The 24,885-nt window shown below is 36.6% G+C and overlaps 1 protein-coding gene across 1 annotated transcript; it reads left to right on the top strand.

The window, feature by feature from the left end:
- Window positions 1-367: 367 nt before the first annotated feature.
- clvs2 (clavesin 2) lies at window positions 368-24,852 on the top strand. Its single transcript, XM_083562544.1, has 5 exons — window positions 368-1,665; window positions 4,531-4,705; window positions 18,955-19,065; window positions 19,216-19,436; window positions 24,380-24,852. Exons 1-5 carry the CDS (start codon window positions 1,277-1,279, stop codon window positions 24,471-24,473), a joined length of 990 nt encoding a protein of 329 aa, XP_083418670.1. The 5' UTR covers window positions 368-1,276; the 3' UTR covers window positions 24,474-24,852.
- The last annotated feature ends 33 nt before the right edge of the window (window positions 24,853-24,885 follow it).

The raw sequence follows: 24,885 nt of genomic DNA, 5'->3' as shown, positions 1-24,885 counted from the left end.
CCATGAACAGTTCTGCAGTTATCACTGAACAGTACACCTCAATAATGATGGACCTATAATGAATGGACATTGGGTGCCACCCAGATGAGGATGGGTTCCTTCCCGAGTCTTCTCTTAGGGTTTTTTCTTCATAGAACCTCTTGAAGTTTTTTCTTGCCACTGCACCCACAGGGTCTCACCTTATACACATATAGATAAAAAATGTCGACATATAAACTGAATTGAATTAAAACACATATGTAATTCATAGAATTAGCTCCAATTTGTGTTTCATGCTTAGGGATTAAAATGCTAATAATTTTTTGGACACACACACACACACACACACACACACACACACACACATATATATTCGCTAAATGTTATAGTGTTAAAGCACTAACACTGAGCTGGCGCTTTAAAGGGATCCTAGGACTAAAAAGAGGACTCTTCCTCTTCTCCTCCTTCTTCTCCTCCTCCTCCTCTTTCTCCTTTTACACCTCCCGCCCCGCCCCCACGTGCTTGCTGAATGGATGGATGGTGTGTGACCGGATCCGTATGGCATTTTTTCCCCTGTCTTTTGTCAGTCACATTCTCAGCACCACCATAATCATCAGCAACAGCAGCATCATCATCTTCATCAGCATCAGCATCCTCATCGTCAGCGCCATCATCTTGACCACCAGCAGCAGCATCAGCATCAGCAGAAGCATCAACAAAAGCAGCCTGAGCATCTCTAATGCAAATCTGCCTTCCTCTCTCTCTCTCTCTTTTGAACACATGATGGAAATCTGCGACAGCAGGAGGAAAACGCTGGGATGAGATGCTTGATGGGCCGCTGATTCCCGAGGACTTCTATCCTTCTCCATGTGATCCTTCTGCAGGGTGCCGCATTGCCTGGCGGTGTACGGTAGCGTGGTATAGCGTAAGAAGGGGTTTATTAAACCCTGATCCCTGATTTTTGTCACGTTATCTGAGAGTTTGTTTGGATGAAAGAAAGGCTTTTTCTCGGATACTGATCCAAATCGTTTTGCATTTTGGACCGGATGCCGCAAATGGTGTTTTTTTTTCTTTCCTCTTTATTTCTTGATTTTCCAACCAGGTGACGCTCAGATTCGGGGGAAATTACTCTGAGTGTGTGTGTGTGTGTGTGTGTGAGTGTGTGTGTGTGTGTGTGTGCGTGTGTATGTGTGGGATCTCAGGACGGGATCTAAAGTGGCGTCTTATTTAGGACGCATCCACAAATCCTAGGATATCACCCTTCTTGTTCCTCTTCTTGTTCTTCTTCTCGATCGCGATGACTCATTTACAGGCGGGTCTGTCCGCCGAGACGTTGGAGAAGGCCAAGGCTGAGCTGAAAGAGAACCCTGACACCTTGCACCAGGACATCCAGGAGGTGCGGGACATGATCATAACGCGGCCGGACATCGGCTTTTTGCGCACGGACGACGCCTTTATCCTGCGCTTCCTGCGCGCCCGCAAGTTCAACCACTTCGAGGCGTTCCGTCTGCTCGCACAATACTTCGAGTACCGACAGCAGAACCTGGACATGTTTAAGAACCTGAAGGCCACAGAGCCTGGTATCAAACAGGCCCTCAAGGACGGTTTCCCTGGGGTGCTCTCCAACCTGGACCGACACGGCAGGAAGATCATGGTCCTGTTTGCTGCCAACTGGGATCAGAGCAGGTGATGCTGGGATTTTGGGCTTGGGTTGCCAATTTGGTTCTGGTCTAACCAAAGATAGCATCTTAAACATTTTTACCAGCAGGTAGCTTTTACATCATATGATCTTGTTTCAGAACAAATCCTTAAACATTTACTGTATTAATCAGTTTATTAGGTAATAAAAGTAGGCTTTTGGTTTGCTTGAAATCGTCTTTTAGCAAGCAGACCAAGCTGCAGAATCATCGCCGCTTGGTGAAAATGATCTGTTCCTGTACCTGATATCTTTGAGTACAAACAATGCAACAAGCATGAAGGTGATTGTGTCCGTCTGGACCGAAAACCCAAGGGGTTGAGAGCTGAAGCTGAAAAATTCTACATTATATTAAATTTCTTTAAAATAAATCCATAAATCTGTAAGAATTTCCTAAAAATGTATTGATTAATTTACAAGATAATATCATAAATATCATCTTCTGATTTAACCAGCTCAGCTTGCATTTTGGCACAAAGCTGGTTGGGACCAAACTGGGTAATTATCACAACGTGGTACAATTGTCTTGGTTTATTCTACTTTATATTGTTAATTGCATCACACAATCTTACAACAATATCAGAATAATAATATTGAACCCTTGAGGGTGAGGCTTGTGTTCGACTGGGGAAACCGTACCTTCTTTAGAATCAACTAAGCTGCTAAACCATGCTGACTGGCTGGAAACATCATACATCATATAGAATTTTACAAAATAAAAGCAAATCAATAAGACAATGTCAAACATTTATTTATTAATTTAAATACATGATAAAGCAAATCTTCTTGTTTAATCAGCTCAGCTTATGATTTGGCAGCTGGTCAAACCAAATGGCATGTGACTGCTGGTCAATACTTGGTAAAATAGTATTTTTTCCACCACAATACTGTGTGCAATACAATCCTATTCTACCTACAACAACGCAATGAATTTTTGGATTCTAAAAAATACATTTTTATTACAAGAAACTATAACTAGCCTGAGTGAACATTGTGTTTAAACAGATCTTTTACCAAAAAAGTAAAAATCCTACTGTTTCTTATAATCAAATGAGAAACTGATGCTGATGGTTGGATTGTATTCGAGTGAATTTTATAAAACTTTACTTCAAAGCAACAATATTAACATTGATACCCTAACCTTACCATCTGCAACCTTTCTTATAAACCAAGTTGTGTGAATGGTTACGGATTTGCAAGTTTGACACTGTGTTAACTGTAACAGCCACTTTCATCTGGAAACCATAATGGGGCTAATGGTGTGGAAAGGCCTGGAGCATTTGAGCTGTCCTTCAGCACTACTGGCCTGCATTTCAGCACTGAGAAGAATGATTTGTTGTAGCAAGTAGTCACATTTTCTTTAGGGCTATTCGACTTAATACAGTTATGTGTTATGATATATAAAAAATGCCAAAATTACTATCTTCAGAACCTACATAGAAATTATATATATATATATATATATATATATATATAATTATTATTATATTTTTTTTATATATATAATTTCTATGTAGGATCTGGAGATAAAAAGGTTTCCTACAATGAACATTTTATTTTACAGTCCTATAATTTTTTTAGTTGTTTTCAATGGAGATTTTTTTAGTCTCACATTCTTTAACCAGTTTTCAGTATTCTCTAAAATAAATAAAATGATCCTGATCAGGCAAAGGTAGGTGTAACTCAATGGTTAAGATATTGGAATTCTTATCAGATGGTTGTGAGTACAAATCCCACTGCCACTTCTGGGCCCCTTAGTAAGGCCCTCAACTCTAAACTGCTCACTTGTATGAGGTGAGATAATTGTAAATCTCTCTGGATCTGCCAAATGCATCAAATGTTAAATGTATTTTGAGGAGAGAAAATGAAAAGCTGGACATCGTAGTGACATGTCATTTAACTGGAACTGGCCAGTAAGTTCACTATTATTTGACAATACTGCATAGCATTAATATATTTTACAATACATTATAATATGCACTAATGCTAATTTGTTATATGTGAAAATCTAAACCTTGTAGTACAATGCGCAATGAGGCACGTCATCAAACCCCAGTTCGAATATGTTTTATAAGCATCCTTTCTTGAGACTAAATGATTTAAGCTTCAGAGATTTTAACTATGTATAAATCATAGCTTGGTTTGAGATATGAAAAAAGAAATCTTTGATCTTCAGCCATGACTCATCATCACAGGTTTAAAGAAATTGCAAGTCAAACCATGATACAGAAAGCCCTATTGAAACTTAGCACACAAACACTAGCTCTCAGGCAAAAAAGAAGAGGGAAAAAGAGGAGAACCATAAAGATTCTCATCAGCGTTTATATTTTGTAAATAGAATAACTGAATCCTTTTGTGTACACCTGAGTAAAAAAACAAGTGCATGTGCATTTGTAGTGAATAGACGGAGATGAGTCTAATGAATCCTGGCTCATTAGACTCAGCAGTGTACACAGCACCTCACTTGAGTCTAAAGAGCATTTGAAACCAAAGCGAGTCACAACATTGCCTCTGAGAGTAGCAAAGTCTGTATCCTTTTCTAAAACAAGAGGCATGGAGCAAGAGGGTCAAGAGGGGCCTCAATTAGCCTGATTGATTGTTTTCAGTGTTGCTGAAAACAACGTCAGTTTATTTTCATTCCTTTTTTTTTACGTTCTCAGCCAGATCAAATACAGTACTGTGTTAAAGCCTATCACATTTTTCTGATGTATTGTTGAGCTTTAGGATGCTGGACAAAGACAATATGTTTTGGACATTGTAATGAAAAAAGTGCGATAAAAGGTTTAAGAACAAAACCTTTTTTTTCCCACCATGTCATTTTCTTTTTTAAACTAAAAGCTGATGTATGTTCTCAGGTACACATTTGTGGATATACTGCGAGCCATTTTGTTGTCACTGGAGGCCATGATTGAAGACCCAGAGCTCCAAGTTAATGGATTTGTCTTGATCATCGACTGGAGCAATTTCACATTCAAACAAGCTTCTAAACTCACACCAAGCATGCTGAGATTGGCCATCGAGGGTTTACAGGTAACATTACAGACATCTCATTTGCATTATAAGCTTATTAGGGTTAATCATGAACAAACAAATCAGATTTTTTAAAGTTTAATGTAACAGGAAAGGCGTTCTTACCTTTTACAATTCGGCACTGTTGAAATCTCAAATCTGATTGGTCCGTCTCAACCTGTATCGATAATTACATGAATGTAATCGACTATCATATGTCACCGCTGCTTTAGGGATTATTTGTCCCACTTGTCTCTATAGAATTTTTACATAGTTAGGGTAAATAACCATATCTCAACAATCACACATTGATGAAGTACTCACCAAAGAAAGAAATTCTTAATATTGTGATCTTAGATCACAATCTGAGCAATCTAAAGGGCAAGTTTGTTAGATATTCTTGTTATTTCATAACATACACTATACGGACAAAAGTATTGGAACAGCTGACTTTTCTAGCCATATGTGGCACTTCACCAAACTGCAGGTATTAAACTGTATAGGAATCTTCCAATGAGGAAGCATTACATTTTCCCTTTAGTTGAACTGGGAGGCCCAAACCTGTTCCAGCATGACAAACCCCCTGTGCACAAAAAACAAGCTCAATGTAGATATGCTTTACATGGGTTAGAGTTAAAGATGTTTGGTGGCCTGCTATAAAGCTCTGACCCTATTGAACACCTTTGGGATAATGACTGTACCCCAGACCTCCTCACCTCACCTACATCAGTACCTGACTTTACTCACACCTGACCACAAATCTCCACAAACACACTTCAAAATCCAGAGAAACATCTTCCCAGAAGATTGTAGGTTATTATAACTGCAAATGGGAACTAAATGTGGGGTTGGATGTTCAAAAAAGCACTTACGAATCATCAGGTGTCCACAAAATCTTGTTCATTTAGTGTAGAAGTAAACCATCATAAATGGTTTTAAATTTCAGATTATTGGTAACTAAAATGATGAAAAAATCAGCTTTGTACTGCATTGTACAACTATTCTCTTGTCAGATTGTATATTTCCATCAGTCACTAAATATCAAAAGAGACTACAGTTTGTTTTAATGCTACTTTGATTGTGCAACAACACAGGACTTGTTTGAATTTCATAATCAGCCTCTCAAAAAATGTTGTGTCTCAAGCAGGTGCTTGAGTCTGAGGAAGTCTGGTAAAGGGCATTAGCTATTCTCTCTGTGAGGTGCACGAACAAGAGTTGGCCTTATGTTCTGAGGCTTGGAAACATTGTCCGCATAGCAATTAGAGATGACTATTGTGCCACTATTGTGATTACTTATCATAGCCTTGTAGCATTTTTGCTTCAGACAGAATCTTACACCTGTTACCGCTGTTATTATTACAAAAACAAAATTTTGCAATTAGTAGATGCACTTAGTACACCGGATAGTGTTTTAAAAAAATTTTCGGCATAGACTAGAGCTGATAATTCATGAACCTAAATGGTGCATGGTTCTATATGTAAATGATACGTACATATTTTTATTTATGTTTATTAAATGAAAGTTTTAATAAGAACTACATAATGAATCTTTATACAGTTTTAAATAAAATTTCATAATAGAAAGGGATTTACTAGCCAAGGCTCATAACAAGAAGCAAGACTTTTTAACAAAAAATGAACAAATGAAAATCCTGCTCCTTGAAGATATGGTTTACATGGGTTGGAGTCAGTGCTCCAATTGAGTCAAGTCTTATGGGAGGTCCCCAGTTGTTGTGCAATTCATATATATCATATATTGTTTACTAAAATAATCTTGGGGACCCCCCCAAGACTATTTTTTACTTGTCATGGGGGTCCTTAATGCCTTATGTGGGGTCCCTCCAGCCCCCCCCTTAATTCGAGCACTGGTTGGAGTGGAAGATCTTGAATGGCCTGCAATAGAGCTCTAATTGAACCCTATTTAACACCTTTAGGATAAATTGGAACGCCGACTGCACTCCAGGCCTCCTTACTTCATCTACATAAGTATTTGACTTGACTTTACTAAAATCCTTGTAGCTGAAAGAGCACAAATCTCCACAAACACACTCCAGAATCTAGTGAAACATCTTCCCAGAAGAGTGGAGATTAATATAATAGCAAATGGGGATTTAATGTGGAATAGGTTGTTTGAAAAACACACAAATCTAATGAACAGGTGTTCACAAATTGTAGTCCATATAGTCTGTTTTACTATCACCTACTTTATAAAATGCAGTGATGTTTAAAAATGTTATCAACAATTTTTTTGACATTGCTATAATAAAATCATTTGAGTTGAAATCATTTTATGACATGCATTGTTTCTGTTGTAAAAGTGTTGCACTTACAGGGTCAGCATACTGAATAAATTTTGACTTTACTTGATTGTGTTAAAACCCTTTCTTTGTGATATTTCATTCTGAACTGCCTGGAGGTCTGCAAAAATTGATATAAGAGTGCTGAACCTGCTGTAAGAAGTAAATATATTCCAGGAAGGTAGTCTTCTATATTTACATTGCAGTATTTGGTAATAATTTTCAGTTCAGGCTTATGGTGTAGCCAAACTTTATCTGGAAACATTAGGGATGAGATGAGGAGTAGAACCTGAATGGGACACCAGTCCATCACAGGGTACCATGTATACATGCAGTCCCCAGAGGGAACCTTCATGGATATAGAGAGAACATATTGGATAGAGAGTTAAAAAAGTTTCACATTTTTTGCAGCACTCACGTGACACAAAGACTAATTCGGCTTGTTCTCTATATTGTTAGCTAGTTGGTTTAACGTGAAATGTATTAGCTAGCTACATTCTTGGATTGAGTAAGGTTGCAGTGAAGGACACTTTTCTACCACTTGTTTATAATAATAAGTGAAGTGTTTTGTTGTTCTTAATGAGTTGTAAACCCTTGTTTTTATTTAGGCTTGTGTGTCGCTAATGTCTAGTAACTTAGCCAGAATTTGCTTGTATCATTGAACTCCCAATGCTAAGTTTCACTGTATGTTGAAGTACCTTTTTTTGATATTTTCACAGATGTCATTCAGTTTCCATTGTTGTTCATTCCCTTGACAGAGTACACTAGACTTACACCACAAACTGTAGTGTCTCCTGCTATCAGATGTTGTTATCTACGCAATGTTTACAGGCATTAGAAAAATGTGTGTGGTATTGGACCTGATACCACTATCTGAATCATCTGCACCTTACATTGTTACACATGATTTTATTATGCAATTAATTTATTAAGTGTAGGGCATGTGGTATCATCATTAAGACATACATTTCATCATTTCACCAGCTATAGCATTTTTCAACTGACCACGTTTGCATAATTGGATACGGGACGGTATAATTTTTCCCTCTTAGACAACAGAAGCTGAGCTTTGATATGCCATGCAGACAGCTTCCAGTAAAGCCTGTTGACTGAATTTTAATGCCGGCCCGTGATGAGCCCATTCCACATTCCAGCGCCTCTTCAGACAGATTAGCTTGTGAATAATTGATCGTTGCCATTAGCATCTTGCCTCCAGAATGCGTCATTCAACGACTGAGTGGGACTGTGCTTTTGTAGTTGTTTGAAAAGAAAACAAAGGGTTTAGACATGACGAGGAAGTACTCCTGTATGTGTCAGCATCCACTGCGTGTTATAAAATTTATCACATTTCTAAAGTGTGGAATAAGCACCACAAGCACATACTGTATACTGTATATTACTAAATTATTTAAGTAGCTATGTCAATTCTCCAACATGTATTAGTGTAGTGTTTCTGCTGTGAACAATATTGCATCTACATCTGTGTACAAATAGGTTTGTGTGACTGAGACATGGAATTGTACATGAGTGCTTTCAATATTAAAGTGATAATTAGCCCCAGTAGCTCTTTTAATTTAATTTTATAATTGTCAACCCTGAATTTACAATATGCATTTAACCATTAAAAATAAATGTTCAATTATCTAAAGGGATAATCTTTATTTATAATATACGTTTTCTTTTTGGATTTTGCTAAGAACTTGTATATTAAGCATGAAATTACAATATATAATACAATTCCAATTCCCACAAAAGCTGAACGCTTAGTAAAATGTTAATAAAAGCAGATTGCAATGATTTGTAAATCTCAAAAACCCATATATCAAACATAAAAAGCACTTTAAAAAATCTACCATTTTAAGAAAACAACAAAGACATGTTAAATTTGATGGCCATGTCTCACAAAACTTGGGACTGGAAGAACAAAAAGCTGGAGAAGAAACTCTCTCAGAAGTAAAGATTGGCAGAGGTTCATCAAACTTCAAAAACAGTGTCTACACATTTTGAAACAGTTTTTTTTTTAATATCTCACAATTTACATAAAGAAATCTGTAAATATGGAGAAATCTCTTGTGTCACTTTATGGTACCTTATACCAGCACACTTTAAGGATAAATCACACTGGATTACTTCTGTACGTCTGTCAATATCCATCCCTTATTGTGCAATTTGTGTATGTAAATTATATTATTCCTTACCTATTCTATTTCTATTTTTCATGTTTACATGTTGGACAGTCGTAAAAAAAGCATACTCTGTATGAATGTGTATGTGACAAATAAAACTTGAATTTGAATATGCAAGAGACAAGGGCAAAAAAGTACACTGAATGCCTGTGGTCTTTATGCCCTCAGGTGACACTGCATTAAAACCAGGTATGGTTCTATAATGGAGATCACTGCAATGGGTTTAGAAATACCTCCAGTCTTTTTTTGGTAAAAATATTTAAATGTGTCAACCACAAATGCAGGTTCAATCTCTTTTATGCTAAGAAGAAGCCATATGTGAAGATGATCCAGAAACACCACTGTCTTCTCTGGGCCAAAGCACATTTAAAAATAAAGACAAAGGGGAAAAATGTTTGGTGTTCAGATAAATCAAAATGTAATTTTTTAAAAAAAATACAGTGGATGCCAAGTCCTCTGGACTAAAGAGCTAAAGGACCATCCGGCTTGACTTAAGTTATGAAAAGTATATACATATTTTAGAGCCTGACAAGGACTTTATCAGGGAAAGCCTTAAATATTTCAGCAAGACAATGCTAAATTACATACTGCATCTATTATTTTTGGAATTGTGTACATATACAATATGCTACATACAAATGGTAAGAGAAACTAAATTTTTGACCCTAAGTTATAAAAGTGATTTGTTCATAATAAAAAAATTACTTTCCATTTATAAATTGGATAAAAGGCAGGAAAAGTGAATGAGATTAAATCATTATACAGTAGCACTTCTCAAGAGGTAGGATAGATTAGGCAGCATAGTGATAAGTAGGAAAAATGGGCTGGGCAGGTGTAAGTATCTGAGGGACTTTCATATGACCCAAATTGTGATGGCTAGACAACTAAGTGAAAGCATCTCCAAGACAACAGGTTTTCTGTGGTGTTTCTGGTTTACAGTGGTTGGTACCAAAAATGGTCCAAAACAGGACAACTTGTGAATCATTTAAAGGATCATGGGTACCTTAGATTTATTAATGTTCATGGAAAATGAAGGGTAGTCTATCTGGTCTGAACCCACAGAAATGGTACTGTAGCACAAATTGGTGAAAACGTTGATGCTCAGAATGACAGGTGTCAGAACACTGTGCAATACAGATTATTGCATGTGGATTTGCATGGCTGTTGAGTGGTCAGAGTGCCCTTGCTTACATGTCCTTGGGATGTGCTGGACAAAGAAGTCATATCCATTAGGGCCACACCACAACTTACAGTATTTAAAGGAACTTAGTCTTGGCAAGTCCATGTCTCGACAGTTCTAAACTGCTTTCAGGGCACAAGAAAGATCGGTATGAATTTCAAAAGTAGTGTATCACTGCGAAAGAATAGGATTCTTATTCAGTCCATCTTTTTTTTGCCTCGAAGCAGATTGAATGAATATAATGTTTTGTTTTGCAAAGCGTTTCAAGATACAGCTGCTTTCCTCAGTATGACATGTTGAAGTATACGTTTAAGGTCATAGTTTTAGTTTTTCTTTGCGGTGCTGTGGGAATACGGTGACTTATTTCGAAGCTGGAGCACATATGCGTTTTTACTCACAGGGTTCTTCCAGCAGCACGCCCACACGCCTGAATCTAACACATGATCTATCATTCACCAACCACAGCTCTGCTCTACACTGGGGCTTTTTGTGCTTTTTTTCTAATCTAAATTTACCTCAGAGAGTGCGGGGCGGTGGGAAGTACGTTCTGTATGTGAGGAAATGTATTATGATATAAACGAATGCTGAAATTTTGGGGTGTTTGCACAGGCGAATAAAAACAAACTGATTAAAAAACAAGCAATGAGGCTATTAGAAAGCAGCAGAAGTATATATTGTGTCGCCAAATGAGGCCCTAAAAGGCGTAGAAAATGGCTGTTTTTTCGCAGAAGCAATAAGCAGACATGGTCTCCTCAGACTAATGGAGGAAAGAGAGTGAGGCCATCTCTCACGAAGCACCTCTTTTGTTCCTACAGGCCTCTGTTGTTTCCTTCAGTGTCTTGGACTTGCCTTTTGTCTGTCTTCGTCCTGAGAAATACCCCACGCTTGGCAGCCAATCAGAGCTGACCAATCTTCCTCATCCCACCCCATGTTGAGTTTCCCTAGCAACCTGTCCAACCGCCATGCTATGCACCCTCCAGATGGGCTGCGTTCACAGAAAGAAACACACTCATGTCACTCAACTACCACAGATTTATAAGGCCTAGGGTGTGAATGTGTTTAGAGAATTAACGTAGGTCCGACAGGAATATATTACAATCTACGGCGTGTGTACACAGATGGAAAAATGTCTTATACATTCCTGTTTTTTACCCCTTCATAGCTTAAGCTGGTGAAATGTTGACTAAAATGGTTTATTATTAAGATTTAGAAGGACTTCTGAAGGAATAAAAGGTTACATGCATCTTAGAGATGACAATATATGTGTAGAAAATAGCTACAAATAATGAAGCTACAAATAGTGTAGTTTGAAGTAAGGCACTTCATAAAGAACATATAATGAGCATATAGCATCAGACATGGTTTTTCAACTTTCATTATACATCAAACCTCTTTATGACCTTATAGATCAATCCAGATGGACAGATGGACCAGGCTTTTATTGTTGATTCTAAAAATAGATCATCCAGCCTCTTGCATTATGTAGATTACACTATCTAATCCGAGCAGCATCAAGAGATGAGCGCAACAAAGAGCTTTATTCTGAGGTATCTAAGAGCAAGTGGTGAATGTGTTGATAGCAAAAAAGAAATCTGTATTCAGAGCTCAACGTGATCAAGATAAAGCATTTACTGAAAGTGATTGAGGAGAATTCAGATCTCAATTATCTACTGACTTTGAAAGACTTATCTACTTATACAAAGGGCAGCAGATACAAGCGTGCCAATCCTGTCTGTCTTTAAAAGATAAAAAGACATCAATGTATGATTTTCTTTAGTCATCGTCATGCACATTAGGTGTATTTGCAGTGAAAAAATGTGGTAAGGTGGTAATCATTTTATAGGCTTGTGTCGCTTGTGTAACAGCACCACTAGTGGTTGTATGCAGTATTTTTTTTAATGGAATGAACCAACGAATAGCCACAATTTCTCTAAATTGAAAATATTGTAATATTTTGACTGCAATATTTCATCTACAAATTTATTATTTTGTGTGACTTGCAAAAATGTCTTTATGCAAGTAAATGAACAATAATTTGAATTGTGAAAATTTTTTTTATCCTTGTGAATTGATAAAAATGGTGTAAGTGATATTTGTGTATTTAACAGTATAGAAAAGTATAGCTTTACTTTTTCTTTCTTTCGGAAACATTTTTATTATTATTATTTCTATCTATTTATAGATCTATCAATCTGTCTGTTTGTTTGTTTATCTCTACACTGTATGGACAAAAGTATTGGGACACTCCTGTCTTTTCAGCCATATGTGGTTCTTCACCAAACTGTTATCACATAGTTCATAGGCACACAGTTGTATAGGATGTGATAGCATTGAATGATTCCTTCACTTCAACTAGGTGACGCAAACCAGTTCCAGCATGACAATGCCCATGTGCACAAAGCCAGCTCAATGAAGATAGCTCTACATTGGTTGGAGTGAAAGATCACCTGCTATAGAACACTGACCTCAACTATATTAAACACCTTTGGGATAAATTTTAATACTGACTGCACCCCAGGTCTTCTTACCTCACCTTCATCAGTACTTGTCTTTACTAACACCCTTATGACTGAATGATCGTCACAAATCTGCACAAGCACACTCCAAAGTGTAGTTGAACATCCCAGAGGAGAGGAGGTTATTTTATCTATTTACCTTTTTTATCTCTTGCTTTTATTATATTCTAGTACAAATTGACTGCATGTCCCACCTGATCTGCTTTTTATTTGGTTTGCATTTTCTGTCATCAGGTTGTTTTTATGATCGTCAGCACAGGATTGTTTTAAAAGGTGTTTTTTTTAGCTAAAAAAAAAAAGGTCTAGACGCAACAAAAGTGGAAGCAAAAACATGGGAATTTTTGATGAGTAAACTTCCAATTTAATGCTATAACAGCAAAGTGGTGTCAGAAAAAGTGAGTCAAAAATGCAGAAAATGTTCCTTCATTCTGAAACCTTTTTGTTTGTGTGAAATGTTAATGATGTTTTCCGTTAGCTAATAATCACGTATTTACTTCAAATGTTAAATCAGATTTACAGATTGACAGAGATAGTAAAGTGGACCGTCTCTATGTATACATGAGTGCTCATTGCCCATCTTGATGTTCAGTTACCACTGGAACAGCAAAAAGCTTCCAGTATATGTGCTGAAGAAATGGTACACGACATAACTGGGACTAAGAGGTAGGAGACAGAGTAATTATTTGTCTGGCTGGAAAATAGAGCTGCTAAATTCAGGTTATATTTGTCTACACACTTTGCTTTACAACATAGTCAATCCGTTTATCTTAACGGGCCAAATCTGCCATGTGCACATAAAACACCTTCGGTGCTTTGGTTATATTCATGGCATACTGCTTGCCTGTTGTTGTGTGCTGATGTTCTTATTATCATGTCTGCATTGGGTAAAATATTATCTCTCCAGGCTGAATTAATTGATCTTGAGATCTTGATGACTCCTCCAAATTTCCAACTTACACTTTTCCACACGTTTTCTTTAAATTGGCGCTAGGTCTAAATAAGTGTGAGAATGTTTTGTGTGTATGTATCAAATAGATTATATGAATGATTGCATGTGTGAAGGAATTGCATATTATAGTATACCAAAAAAAGTCAGCAAAAGGTAAAGCAAACATTTGAGACAAAGTAAAACTGGGTTTATTTTCTTCTTGTGAGATCACTTAACATCCATCAGTGTTCCATCTGGACGAATTCAGCTTCTTTACTGGAGCTGCCTTCTAGCCTTGTACAGCGATATGTGGTAGCTATTAATAAAATAAAAAAAAGGGGTCAGTGCTCTAGAAATTTACTTCTACCACTTAGAATCCCATATAACAAAAAAAAGAAAGAAACTAACTGTATCTGCACCTGTATATATATATATATATATATATATATATATATATATATATATATATATATATATATATATATATATATATATATGTGTGCATCTCATTTAATTAGTTTATTTATTTTAGTATTTCAATACAAAAATTGAAGCTCGTATATAACAGAATATAAAATTAATCACACACAGGCTGATATATATAAAAAAAAAATGAGAATACTTCATAAGACCAATCAAAAAAATTGTTGACCTTCTGGAAAGTATGTTAATTTACTGTATATGTACTCAATACTTGGTAGGGCTTATTTTGCGTTAATTACTGCCTCAATTCGGTGTGGCATGGAGGTGATCGGGCTGTGGCACTGCTGAGGTGGTATGGAAGCCCAGGTTTCTTTGACAGTGGCCTTCAGCTCATTTGCATTATTTGGCTTCTTGTTTTTATTTTTCCTCTTGACAATAAGCCATAGACTCTCTATGGGGTTTAGGGCTGGTGAGTTTGCTGGCAAGTCAAGCACACCAACACCATCGTCATTTAACCAACTTTTGGTGCTTTTGGCAGTGTGGGCAGGTGCCAAATCCTGCTGGAAAATCAGCATCTCCATAAAGCTGGTCAGCAGAGAAAAGCATGAAGTGCTCTAAAACTTCCTGGTGGATGGCGGTGCTGACCTTGAACATGATAAAACACAGTGGACCAAAACTAGCAGATGACATGACTCCACAAACCACCACCGACTGTGCAATCTTTACTCTGGACCTCAAGCACCTTGGATTCTGTGCCTCTCCTCTCTTCTTGTGACCTTGATTTCCAAATGAAATGCAAAGTTTTCTTTCCTATCATCTAAAAAGACGACTTTGGCCCACTGAGCAACAGTCCAGTCCTTTTTGTCCTTTGCCCAGGTAAGACACCTCTGACATTGTCTCTGGTTCAAGAGTGGCTTGACACAAGGAATGCGTCAGTTGTAGCCCATGGATACGTCTGTGTGTGGTGGCTCTTGAAGCACTGACTCCAGCTGCAGTCTACTCATTGAACCTTTGAATTTCCCCAAATTCTTGAATGGGCTTCGATTCAGTATTTACTGGAGATTAGTACATTAGTACATTTTCAGAATCTCGGGTAGTAACGCTGGTTGAAAGACGAAACAGGTCTATATACTACAATTAATATAAGGACCTGTTTCGTCTTTCAACCAGCGTTACTACCAGAGATTCTGAAAATAAAGCTCCACCCTTTAAACCAATCAAATTCATGAATTTAACAGCACTCTCATAAATATTTGTGGCGCATAGTACATTACTTTTTCACAATATTTAAATTTTCCGAGATACTGATTTTTGGGTTCTCATTAGCTGTAAGCCACCAGGAATGAGGAAAAGAGGAAGGCCAGGTAGGAGTTTTATGGGTAATTAGTTCTGTCTCTTCAAGAAATTTCTCCTAATTTCAACTTATTATGTGTATAAACGTCACAGAATCAACCTCTTCCATTCAAACCTCTCCACCACCTTGGGAAAGACCAAAGAGCTGTCAAAGAAAGTCAGGGACAAGATTGTAGACCTGCGCAAGGCTGGAATGGGCTACAAGACCGTCGGATTGTTGCCTTGGCTTTACGTTTTTGGTCATTGTCATATTGGAAGACCATCCACGACCCATCTACAGTGTTCTGGCTGAGGTTAGGAGGTTATCACTCAAGATTCTACAGTGCATGGCATCGTTCATGAGGTGAAGTCTTGCTGTACCCTTAGCAGAGAAACAGCCCCAAAGCAGAATGTTTCCTCCTCCATGTTTGACATTAGGGATAATGTTAATGTCAAGTTAATGCCAAAGCGCTAAATTTTGGTCTCATCTGACCACATCACATTCTCCCAAGCCTTCTCGGAATCTTTCAGGTGTTTGTTGGCAAACTGCCTGTTCATGTGCACTCTTAAGCACTTGAGCATTTTTATGTGTTAACAATGGTTTGAGATCATTAACAAGCTTCTCCTGTGTAATTCTGGGTTGATCACTAATCTTTCTCAAAATCCTCCTTACCCCATGAGGTGAGATTTTGCATGGAGCTCCAGAGTGAGGGCGATTGACTTGTCTTGTATCTCTTCTATTTTCTAATTATCGTGCCAACAGTGGTCTCTTTTTCACCTAACTTCTTGCTTGCAAGGATCTAGTCCCTGACATCTTTTGGCAGGTCTTTCCCATGGTGGTGAAGAGGTTTGAAGAGGTTGAAGAGGTTAAAAAGGTGTGTCTTTTATACACACAATGAGTTAATATTAGGAGTTATTTCTTAAAGGGACACAACTAATTTGGGTATGGGGGAGTCAAAATTCTTTCAGGTTGGTAGATTAAATACTTATTTTACTCGATTAAATGTTATATATTTATATCTAATATAAATGTCTTTTTTTTTCTGGCTTTTTTTTCTTTCTCTGTTAAATTAAACCTACCATTAAAAATGGGGCTAAGGGGAAACATTTACAAACTCAGCAGGTGATTAAATAATTATTTCCCCACTGTATTGGTACATTTCAGCATTCAGGGTTAGAAAAGTGTATGTGTGTAGAGTGTGTTGTGTAAGATAATTCCTTGAGGCTCTTCACTGGAGTTTTGTCCTAAACCGTGTCCAGTCCTCATGTGTGTGGAATTTGGTGCCAAAGAGATTTTCAGTGAGCGTCTACAGTCAAATCCTAATCCCCACATCTGTTCTCCACCAACATCATTATCAAGCTCACAATTCTAATAAAGCTCATAAAACACATTTTATTTCATTCTGTAAAACAAAAATCTGTCATTTTTTTACTTTAGGTGTAACGGATGAATCATAATAAAAAATGCATAAAGCTGCAATAGCACAGTTACACATATAGGAAAAATATGATCCCTTCCTTAGACATTACACGATTTTTCATGTGGTCAAACTTTTGATATCTCTGATTAAATTAGAGCTGTTATTGGATTCCAAGTAATCTGATAAAGATATCTGTTTTTTTGTCCAGTAATCAGGTTATTTAGTGAATGTGTACAGTTAACTAGAGAACAGGAAGAAGCCCTGAGACTTATCTTAATTCTATACTTCCCAAATGGCAACAGAGCATGGCAAACAGACCTTTTTTTAATATTGCAAACACCCACATAATTACTTAACACTGAAATAAAAACAACACAATAGCAGGAAATGTGACTCCATGTTATTGCCTGCTTTACAGTGGGTTTATTGGTGGGTCGTAAATCAAGTGTTGTGGTATGATAAGTTATTCATTGAATACAGAATGTTTTTTTATGAAGGTTTCAAGGTCTCAAAAAACTCTTTAAACATTTTGTAAAAAAGATACATATTTACTGTATGCAGGGTACTTTAAAAAGTCTTTAAAAGGAAAACCAACAAAGGTTTTAGCATCCTAAATCAGAGGTTCCCGGAGATCCCCAACCCATTATTGGTCCGTAGAATAGTTGCTACCAGCTTGTAAGAATCTTCTAGGAGCAAAAATATTATGGCACCAAAGTAGTTTTTTATTTACTTTGTGCTTTTATCAAAGATTCAGCATCTTAGCTTTTATTTGTTACTATTATATAATGAGACTGTGTAATGTCAACCAAAGGACATTTTTACTGTATATCAGGATATGTTTAAAGGATACTAGTGCTTGCTGTTAATAACCATCTAATAACAAATACCTATAAAGGCACATCCTCTTCTTTTGCAATTATAAATAGTTTGCATTTCTTCCACAGACAGCTCTCTGGTCTTCTTTTTTAACAACAATTGCAGATTCTACACACGAAAACAGGAGCTCAAACCAAAATTGGACATTCAGGGTTTTTTTTTTATGTTTAATCTAACAGAGCACAGAAACACTTGTCATATGTTTCAACATCTTTGTTCGCTTACAAATGGGTGGGTTCTAACACAAAAGCTATGATCTAAGTAGTTTATCAAATCTAGAGGTATATATCAAGGAACAAAGACTAATCTATTGAACAAGCAAAAAAAAAGAAAAGAAAAGAATTGGGTTTTACAATCCCAATACTTTTAAAAATCTTCATCCTAGCCTTTTGCAGTTTGTTAAGTTAATTGTTGTGGGATAGACACAAAATTGATCCCTGATCCCCAAAATATTGATTGTCTTGTTACCCAGAATTGAAGCCTTAACTCCTTTCCTGAACTCTTACCTGTGTCGGAAAACATATCAAATAATTACAGCAATTATACTGGAGATGCATAGATTTAAAATATTTATAAAGAAAGCATAACCAAACAACTGATTATATATTTTGATTTGTCAAAGCATAGTATTTTCTTTTTATTGTATTATTAGGTTAGATGATGTTGTATCTACTAAATAAGTATAAACTAAATAACTATGTATATAAAACTATATACTACAATCAATATAAGGACCTGTTTCGTCTTTCAACCAGCGTTACTACCAGAGATTCTGAAAATAAAGCTTCACCCTTTAAACCAATCAAATTCATGAATTTAACAGCACTCTCATAAATATTTGTGGCGCTAATGAAAAACTGAGTGGATAAACAATTTGGGGATTATTGTATGGAAATTACTGTTCTGAGGTATTTATTTGTACCTATTTATATGATCTTGATTGATCTATAATCTATGATGGACCAGGCACGTTCATAAAAACATACATAGTGAAATTATCATGTGATCTATGTCTTTAGAATAAAAAAAATTTGTGTATTTTGGTGGCTATAACTTGAATTCAGACAGCAAAACCGAAGAAATAATAATTTCTCTATTCTGCTCCGTACAGGACAGCTTCCCAGCGAGGTTTGGTGGTATCCATTTTGTCAACCAGCCATGGTACATCCATGCTCTGTACACAGTCATCCGGCCTTTCCTGAAGGACAAAACAAGAAAAAGGGTGAGTGAAAGGGTGAGTGACATGAAAAACAGGGTGCAACAGAGAGAAAAAGCTAATCAGATTAACACCCGAATGAATAGAATGATAGAATTTGCTGGATGAGCCTCTGGGTATTGACTGTTTTTTTTTTCTGATGTATTGACTATCCAGATCTTTATGCATGGGAATAATCTGAATAGTCTACACCAGCTGATCGTGCCAGAGATTCTTCCCTCTGAGTTGGGTGGCATGATGCCCCCCTATGACATGGGCACGTGGGCCAGGACTCTACTTGACCATGCCTATGATGAGGAGAGTGACTACTGCCCTGAGTCCTATACACTTTCTGTCAAAGACCTGGAGAAAGATCTGTCCCCGAAAAGCATGAAACGGTCAGTGTGTTGATCTGTCAATTGCTTCATTTATGCTCCTTTTTAGTTCAGACACAGGTCTAAGATTAAGGTGGTTTCAAAAAGTTTGTGTTTCTAGGTTATAGAATATCTAGGTCGTATTTGGTGTATGTTTGGAGTTATATATCTGATAAATGCTCTATTTATGGCACTAAGTCTTAATCACCTAGCAGGAGCATCCAGGTTATGGCGTGCGTTAGACCTGGAGTGGGAAATACTAATGATTCTGCATAGGTTTAGGTGTCAGGCCTATGTTCAGTAAGAGGTTTGGGTAGGTTTATGGTTAGGGGCAGGCTTTTTTTCTGGTAAGAGGTTAGAGTTAGTGGTGGTTAGGGGTAAGAGTTTGTTAATGGTTGGGGGTTTGGGTTAGGGGTTAGGGCTGGTTTTAGTTAGGTATTTTATTTATTGTATTTATTATATAAGATATTTCTTGAAAGTGACCATGTACAATTTTATAATAACTGTTTCCAGGGAGTTTTTATCCGCTGTCCCTTGGCAGGTAATAATGAACATGAAAACAAGCAAACACGTACAATACAATACGATAGATAGATAGATAGATAGATAGATAGATAGATAGATAGATAGATAGATAGATAGATAGATAGATAGATAGATAGATAGATAGATAGATAGATAGATAGATAGATAGATAGATAGATACTTTATTCATTCCAATGGGACTTACAGCTATATAATAATATATACAATACAATAATAATAAATAATAATAATAATAATAATAATAATAATAATAATAATAATAATAATAATAAGTATACTATAATTTACAGTTATCTGATCATGTAATTCTAATTATAAAAACCAAATAACCATTCATTCAACTTTCTATATTCTCTATACTTATATTCATTCAGAATTTCTATATTCTCCAATTAGATAGAAATGTATTGTGACTAAGCAGCACAAATCCGGCATCTGCACATGGTTAGTACTGCATTGATGTATTAAGAGGGCTGTGCAGCAATATTTAGGCATATTTAAGCAGAGGGCTTAGAAATACAACTAAAGACAGTGTTGAGGCTGCCAAAAACCAGTCTGGATCACAGCAAAACACATGAGTAGGAGTGCGATTTGGTGCATGTGAGTGCTAATCAGAATCAGGTTTATTGGTGAGTGCTAACGTGAGTGCTAACAAAACACTAGTTATGATGCAATCAGGTTAAAATGATTATATGCTCTTGGATGTTGCAGGAGGTTGGTGTGATACTAAGGAGACATTATGGAGATCGTTGTGTTTTAGTGTGTGTTGATATTAAAGAGGAGAAATGCAGACAATCAGCAGGTTGCTTAAAGACATATTATTGAGTCACTTACCAAAAGTGCTAATGATTAGAAGTTCCAAAATGACCTGTGCATTTGTTCTTGTTTTCTATAATACTAAGGTCATTTTTTTATTAAATATTTATTTTTTTATCTGTTGTAGCTGCTAGACTAGGTCACATTTACAAGCCTAGAAGTTCCAGCTCATTGTCTTACCGATTGCCTTCAGGGCTTTTTCGAGTTACTGGTCCATGAAAAGTGCTTTAGACAAAAAAGGGATGCTGTCATGCGCCTCCTTCAGTGAGTGATACACTGCTGCTGCAAGCTGCTCTCTGGAGCATGAATACATGCGATTGCCTTTAGCATCAATCTGACTTCTGCGTTCACTGCTGCTCTGTGAGTATTATCTGGCTGAAAAAGAAGATTACAGCCCGGAGGCTCAGACTCCTCTGGTCACAAAAAAATCTACAGCTTATGTCCATTAAGAGTCAAAAAACATCAAGGTCGCATCTTTCTTTTGAGGTGGCTTTCACTATATAGGTAGATTCATTCTTGTGACATTTCTGCCTTCCTGTCTCCTGAGCATTTACAGTACGGTACAAAATCTTAGTTTTGGAGATGCTTTTCTGATCTGCACGGTTGTAAAGGGTGGTTATTTGAGTTGCTGCAGACTTCCGAACGATCCATCAGATTGTGACACTCACTCTGTAATGAAATGTAGCTAGCAAGGATTTAGCAAACTTTAGGCAGAACTAGCATTTTTACCACATTTGATCTCAGAAGGAATTCAGCTTCAGCAAGACTAAAAACATAAAACTACTCTAGATTTTATGGTTTGACGAATGAGTCATTTAAGAATTTAGCTTGTGAATTATAATTACCGTATTTTATTATTCGGATTATAAGCCGCTATTTTTTTCCCACGTTTTGAGCCCCGCGGCTTAAAGAACGAGGCTGCTAATTTATGAATTTGTCCTGGGTTTTTCCCGGTTTCACAAACTTCAAGCCAAAAAACTGAACCCCATAACATTAGACCAATGAAATTTCCGAACGGAAACGAAAAAACGCACCTCACCTGTGTTCTGAGCTGCACGGCATCGGGAGAAAAAACTTCCATCGGGTGATTTTTAAACGCACGACGATGCCAAAAGATAAACCCCCAAGAGAAATAGTTGTGAAAGGAAGGAGGAAGACAGTAAACAATGACTTTCTCGGTAGGCTACTGTTTAGATACAAGCCGTTGTAACGTGTTGAGTCTGGGTGAAGGGAGAGCTCGCTAACTTCAGTTGCAACAGAAATCATATAAGCACAGACAGGTTTCCAAAACTCGTGCTTTTTTATTTTTCTTGGCAACAGCATTACGGGTTAGTCAAAGAAACTTAGAAATGAGCATCAGAAAATAATAAGGACATATTCCTCAGTCTTACACACATGCAGTAATACCGGTGGAATGCAGTGCCAGGCTATTCCCAAAATACCGCTCTGCTCCTAAAGGAAGCGCAACATATTTCACCCATTACACCATGTGTAACGTGTGTTTCGTTAAAGCCTGTGTAAAGTACATTAGTGTAGACACTTATAGACACTAGTGCGGCTTATAGACAGGTGCGGCTTATTTATGTTAAAAATACAATTATTTATAAAATTCAGTGGGTGCGGCTTATATATGGTTGCGCTTAATAGTCCGGAAATTACGGTACTGGAAAACGGTAATAACCTTAAAAAAATAAGCAATAACTTGAATGGAAGTGTGTCTTTGGGGGCATTACATATTAACGCTTATATATAATATATAGTGTTGGTTATAAATTCAGTGGGGGAAAAGGAAGGAAGTTTTATTTTATGCATAACATCCTCACGGTTCTAGTGAGTGTAGAGTAAGGGTTCTATCAATGTGTGTCTGTAACGATAGGAAATTCTTTGCTTATAAATATATAATGTGCAGGAGTAATGAGTGTCGAAAATCCTTTATTGATGTATAATTCTCATAAATCACTTTTCAGTTTCATACTATAAAAACTTTGGTACTTTTAGTCAAGTAGAAATGTGAATGGAGTACTTTTTAGCTAGAGATGTGTACTTTTACTCAGGTACAGGAATGATCTACTTCATCCACCACTGATTAAACATGATATTAACTATATGTGTAGAATCCTGTCACTTTTCCAAAAACGATTTTTATGAAACATTTCGCATATCCAATATTTGATTCCTCATAAATCGATCAAGCTTCAAACTTACTAGAGACAAACATGATGCTTTGCAATATCACTACTGAAAAGAGATATTTTTATTCCAGTTAACAAATGACATACTACTCATAATACTCATTATTATGTAGCAAATATTACCCACTTAAATTTCCCAGTGACCTGCCCCAGATTTGTGCATGATGAATGTTAGAGTTCTGTCTCAAAAGCTGCTTAGGCTTCTGCTACAGTAGAATAAATCTAAAGTAGGGCAGTTTTGTAGCCAGTGGTGACATGATTTAAAAAATTACCTTTTCTACATTAAGTGTGTTCATTCTGAAACGAACAAACATAAATTTCAGTATTTATTATTATTATTATTGTTGTTGTTTTTATAAAATTATTTTGTTGTTGTTGTTGTTTGACCATGGATTTTACAAAAACCCTAAACTATCAAAGTGAGAGAATTTTAACAGTATTTCAAGATACACATTATTATTTCAATTATTTTTATATTTTATTATTAACAATGTTCGAAGATATATCTCTTAATGCCTCATTATTACAAGATGGTATCCCATTATATTAGTTTCATATCTCATTTTAAATGAATTGCATTATTTTGACAGTCACATTATTCTAGCAAATAATTCATATTTTAAGACATTCTATACATCTTTTATCTCATTATAATGACTTATTATCAAATTATCTTGATTTTCGGTAATTAGTATTTTAATATATTCGATTTTCGATGTACTACTTTATAGTTTCCAGTAAACATCTCTCTTTTGATATCCCACCATTTCAAGCAATTAGGTTTTTATTAGGTTATAATATTAATAAATGGTATTTTGTATACTGATTCTCACATAGTAAGTCAGGTGTTGCAATAACGTTAAATCCACTGACAGGTAAAGGCGAAAACAATGATTATTTTGTTGATGGAGTTGATGTGCTGTAATCAGAAAGAATGGGCAAGTCGAATGACATGAATGGCTCTGAAGGGTAAAATTGTGATGCGTAGAAGAAGAAATTGTGATGCGTAAAGAATGAAGGATCAGGAGGATTCAGAAAATCAGGAAGAATGGGCAAGTGTAAGGGCTCAAATGACTCCGCCCAGATTGCGATGGCTTGGTGACTGGGTTAGAGCATCTCCATAAAGCAGGTCTTGCAGGTTAGTGTTATATAAAAGCGGATCAAGAAGGACAACTGGTGACAGGTCCATAGGTGCACAAGGCTCATTCAAATGTCAAGATTAGGCCACATGGCCCTAAAAGAGCTACTGTAGCACAAATTGGTTAAAAAAAAAAAAAAGAAAACGTATAAGTTATACTCAGAACACCTCTGGCTTTAGGCAGAAACCAGAAGGAAAGAAAATATGTATGCCATGGATTTTTTTTGCTGAAACTGCTTCTTCTGATGCTGATCATATTTTATTCATATGTGCAGGTCCCAGTCTGTGGTGGAGCCTGGAGTTCTTAAACGGCCAGAGAAAATCAAAAGCGAGGAGGAGAACATGCAGCCTCTGCTTTCGCTGGACTAAAAGGCATTTTTTTTCCCTCCTAGCAATGAGCAAATATGAAGGCCTGAACACTGGGCAGGAAGATCACCCAATTCCTACAACTGAAGTTTAAAAAAAATATCCAAAAAATGTTGAAAGAGATGTAAGATGTTGCAATGCATCTGAGACAGTGTTTCAAAGCGATATTTTTGAATCAAACAGCTAATGAAAGACATCCATATGTAATTGTTAAGTGCCAATTTAATCCTGTAAATACACTTCAGCTGTAAGAGTAGGATTTTTGGGGAAAATTTTAATGTGACGAATACCAATGTAAAGACTGCTGTGAATAATCTGTATGTGCTTCATGTAGTGAGAGCGGTGTTGTAGGGCACTGAGGGCTTTTCGTGTGTGTGTGTGTGTATGTATATATATATATATATATATATATATA

The sequence above is a fragment of the Silurus aristotelis genome, assembly GCF_946808225.1.
Source record: "Silurus aristotelis genome assembly, chromosome: 15".
Taxonomy (NCBI): domain Eukaryota; kingdom Metazoa; phylum Chordata; class Actinopteri; order Siluriformes; family Siluridae; genus Silurus; species Silurus aristotelis.
The sequence above is the reverse complement of the archived record's forward strand: the minus strand, read 5'-3'. Positions and strand labels throughout refer to the sequence as shown.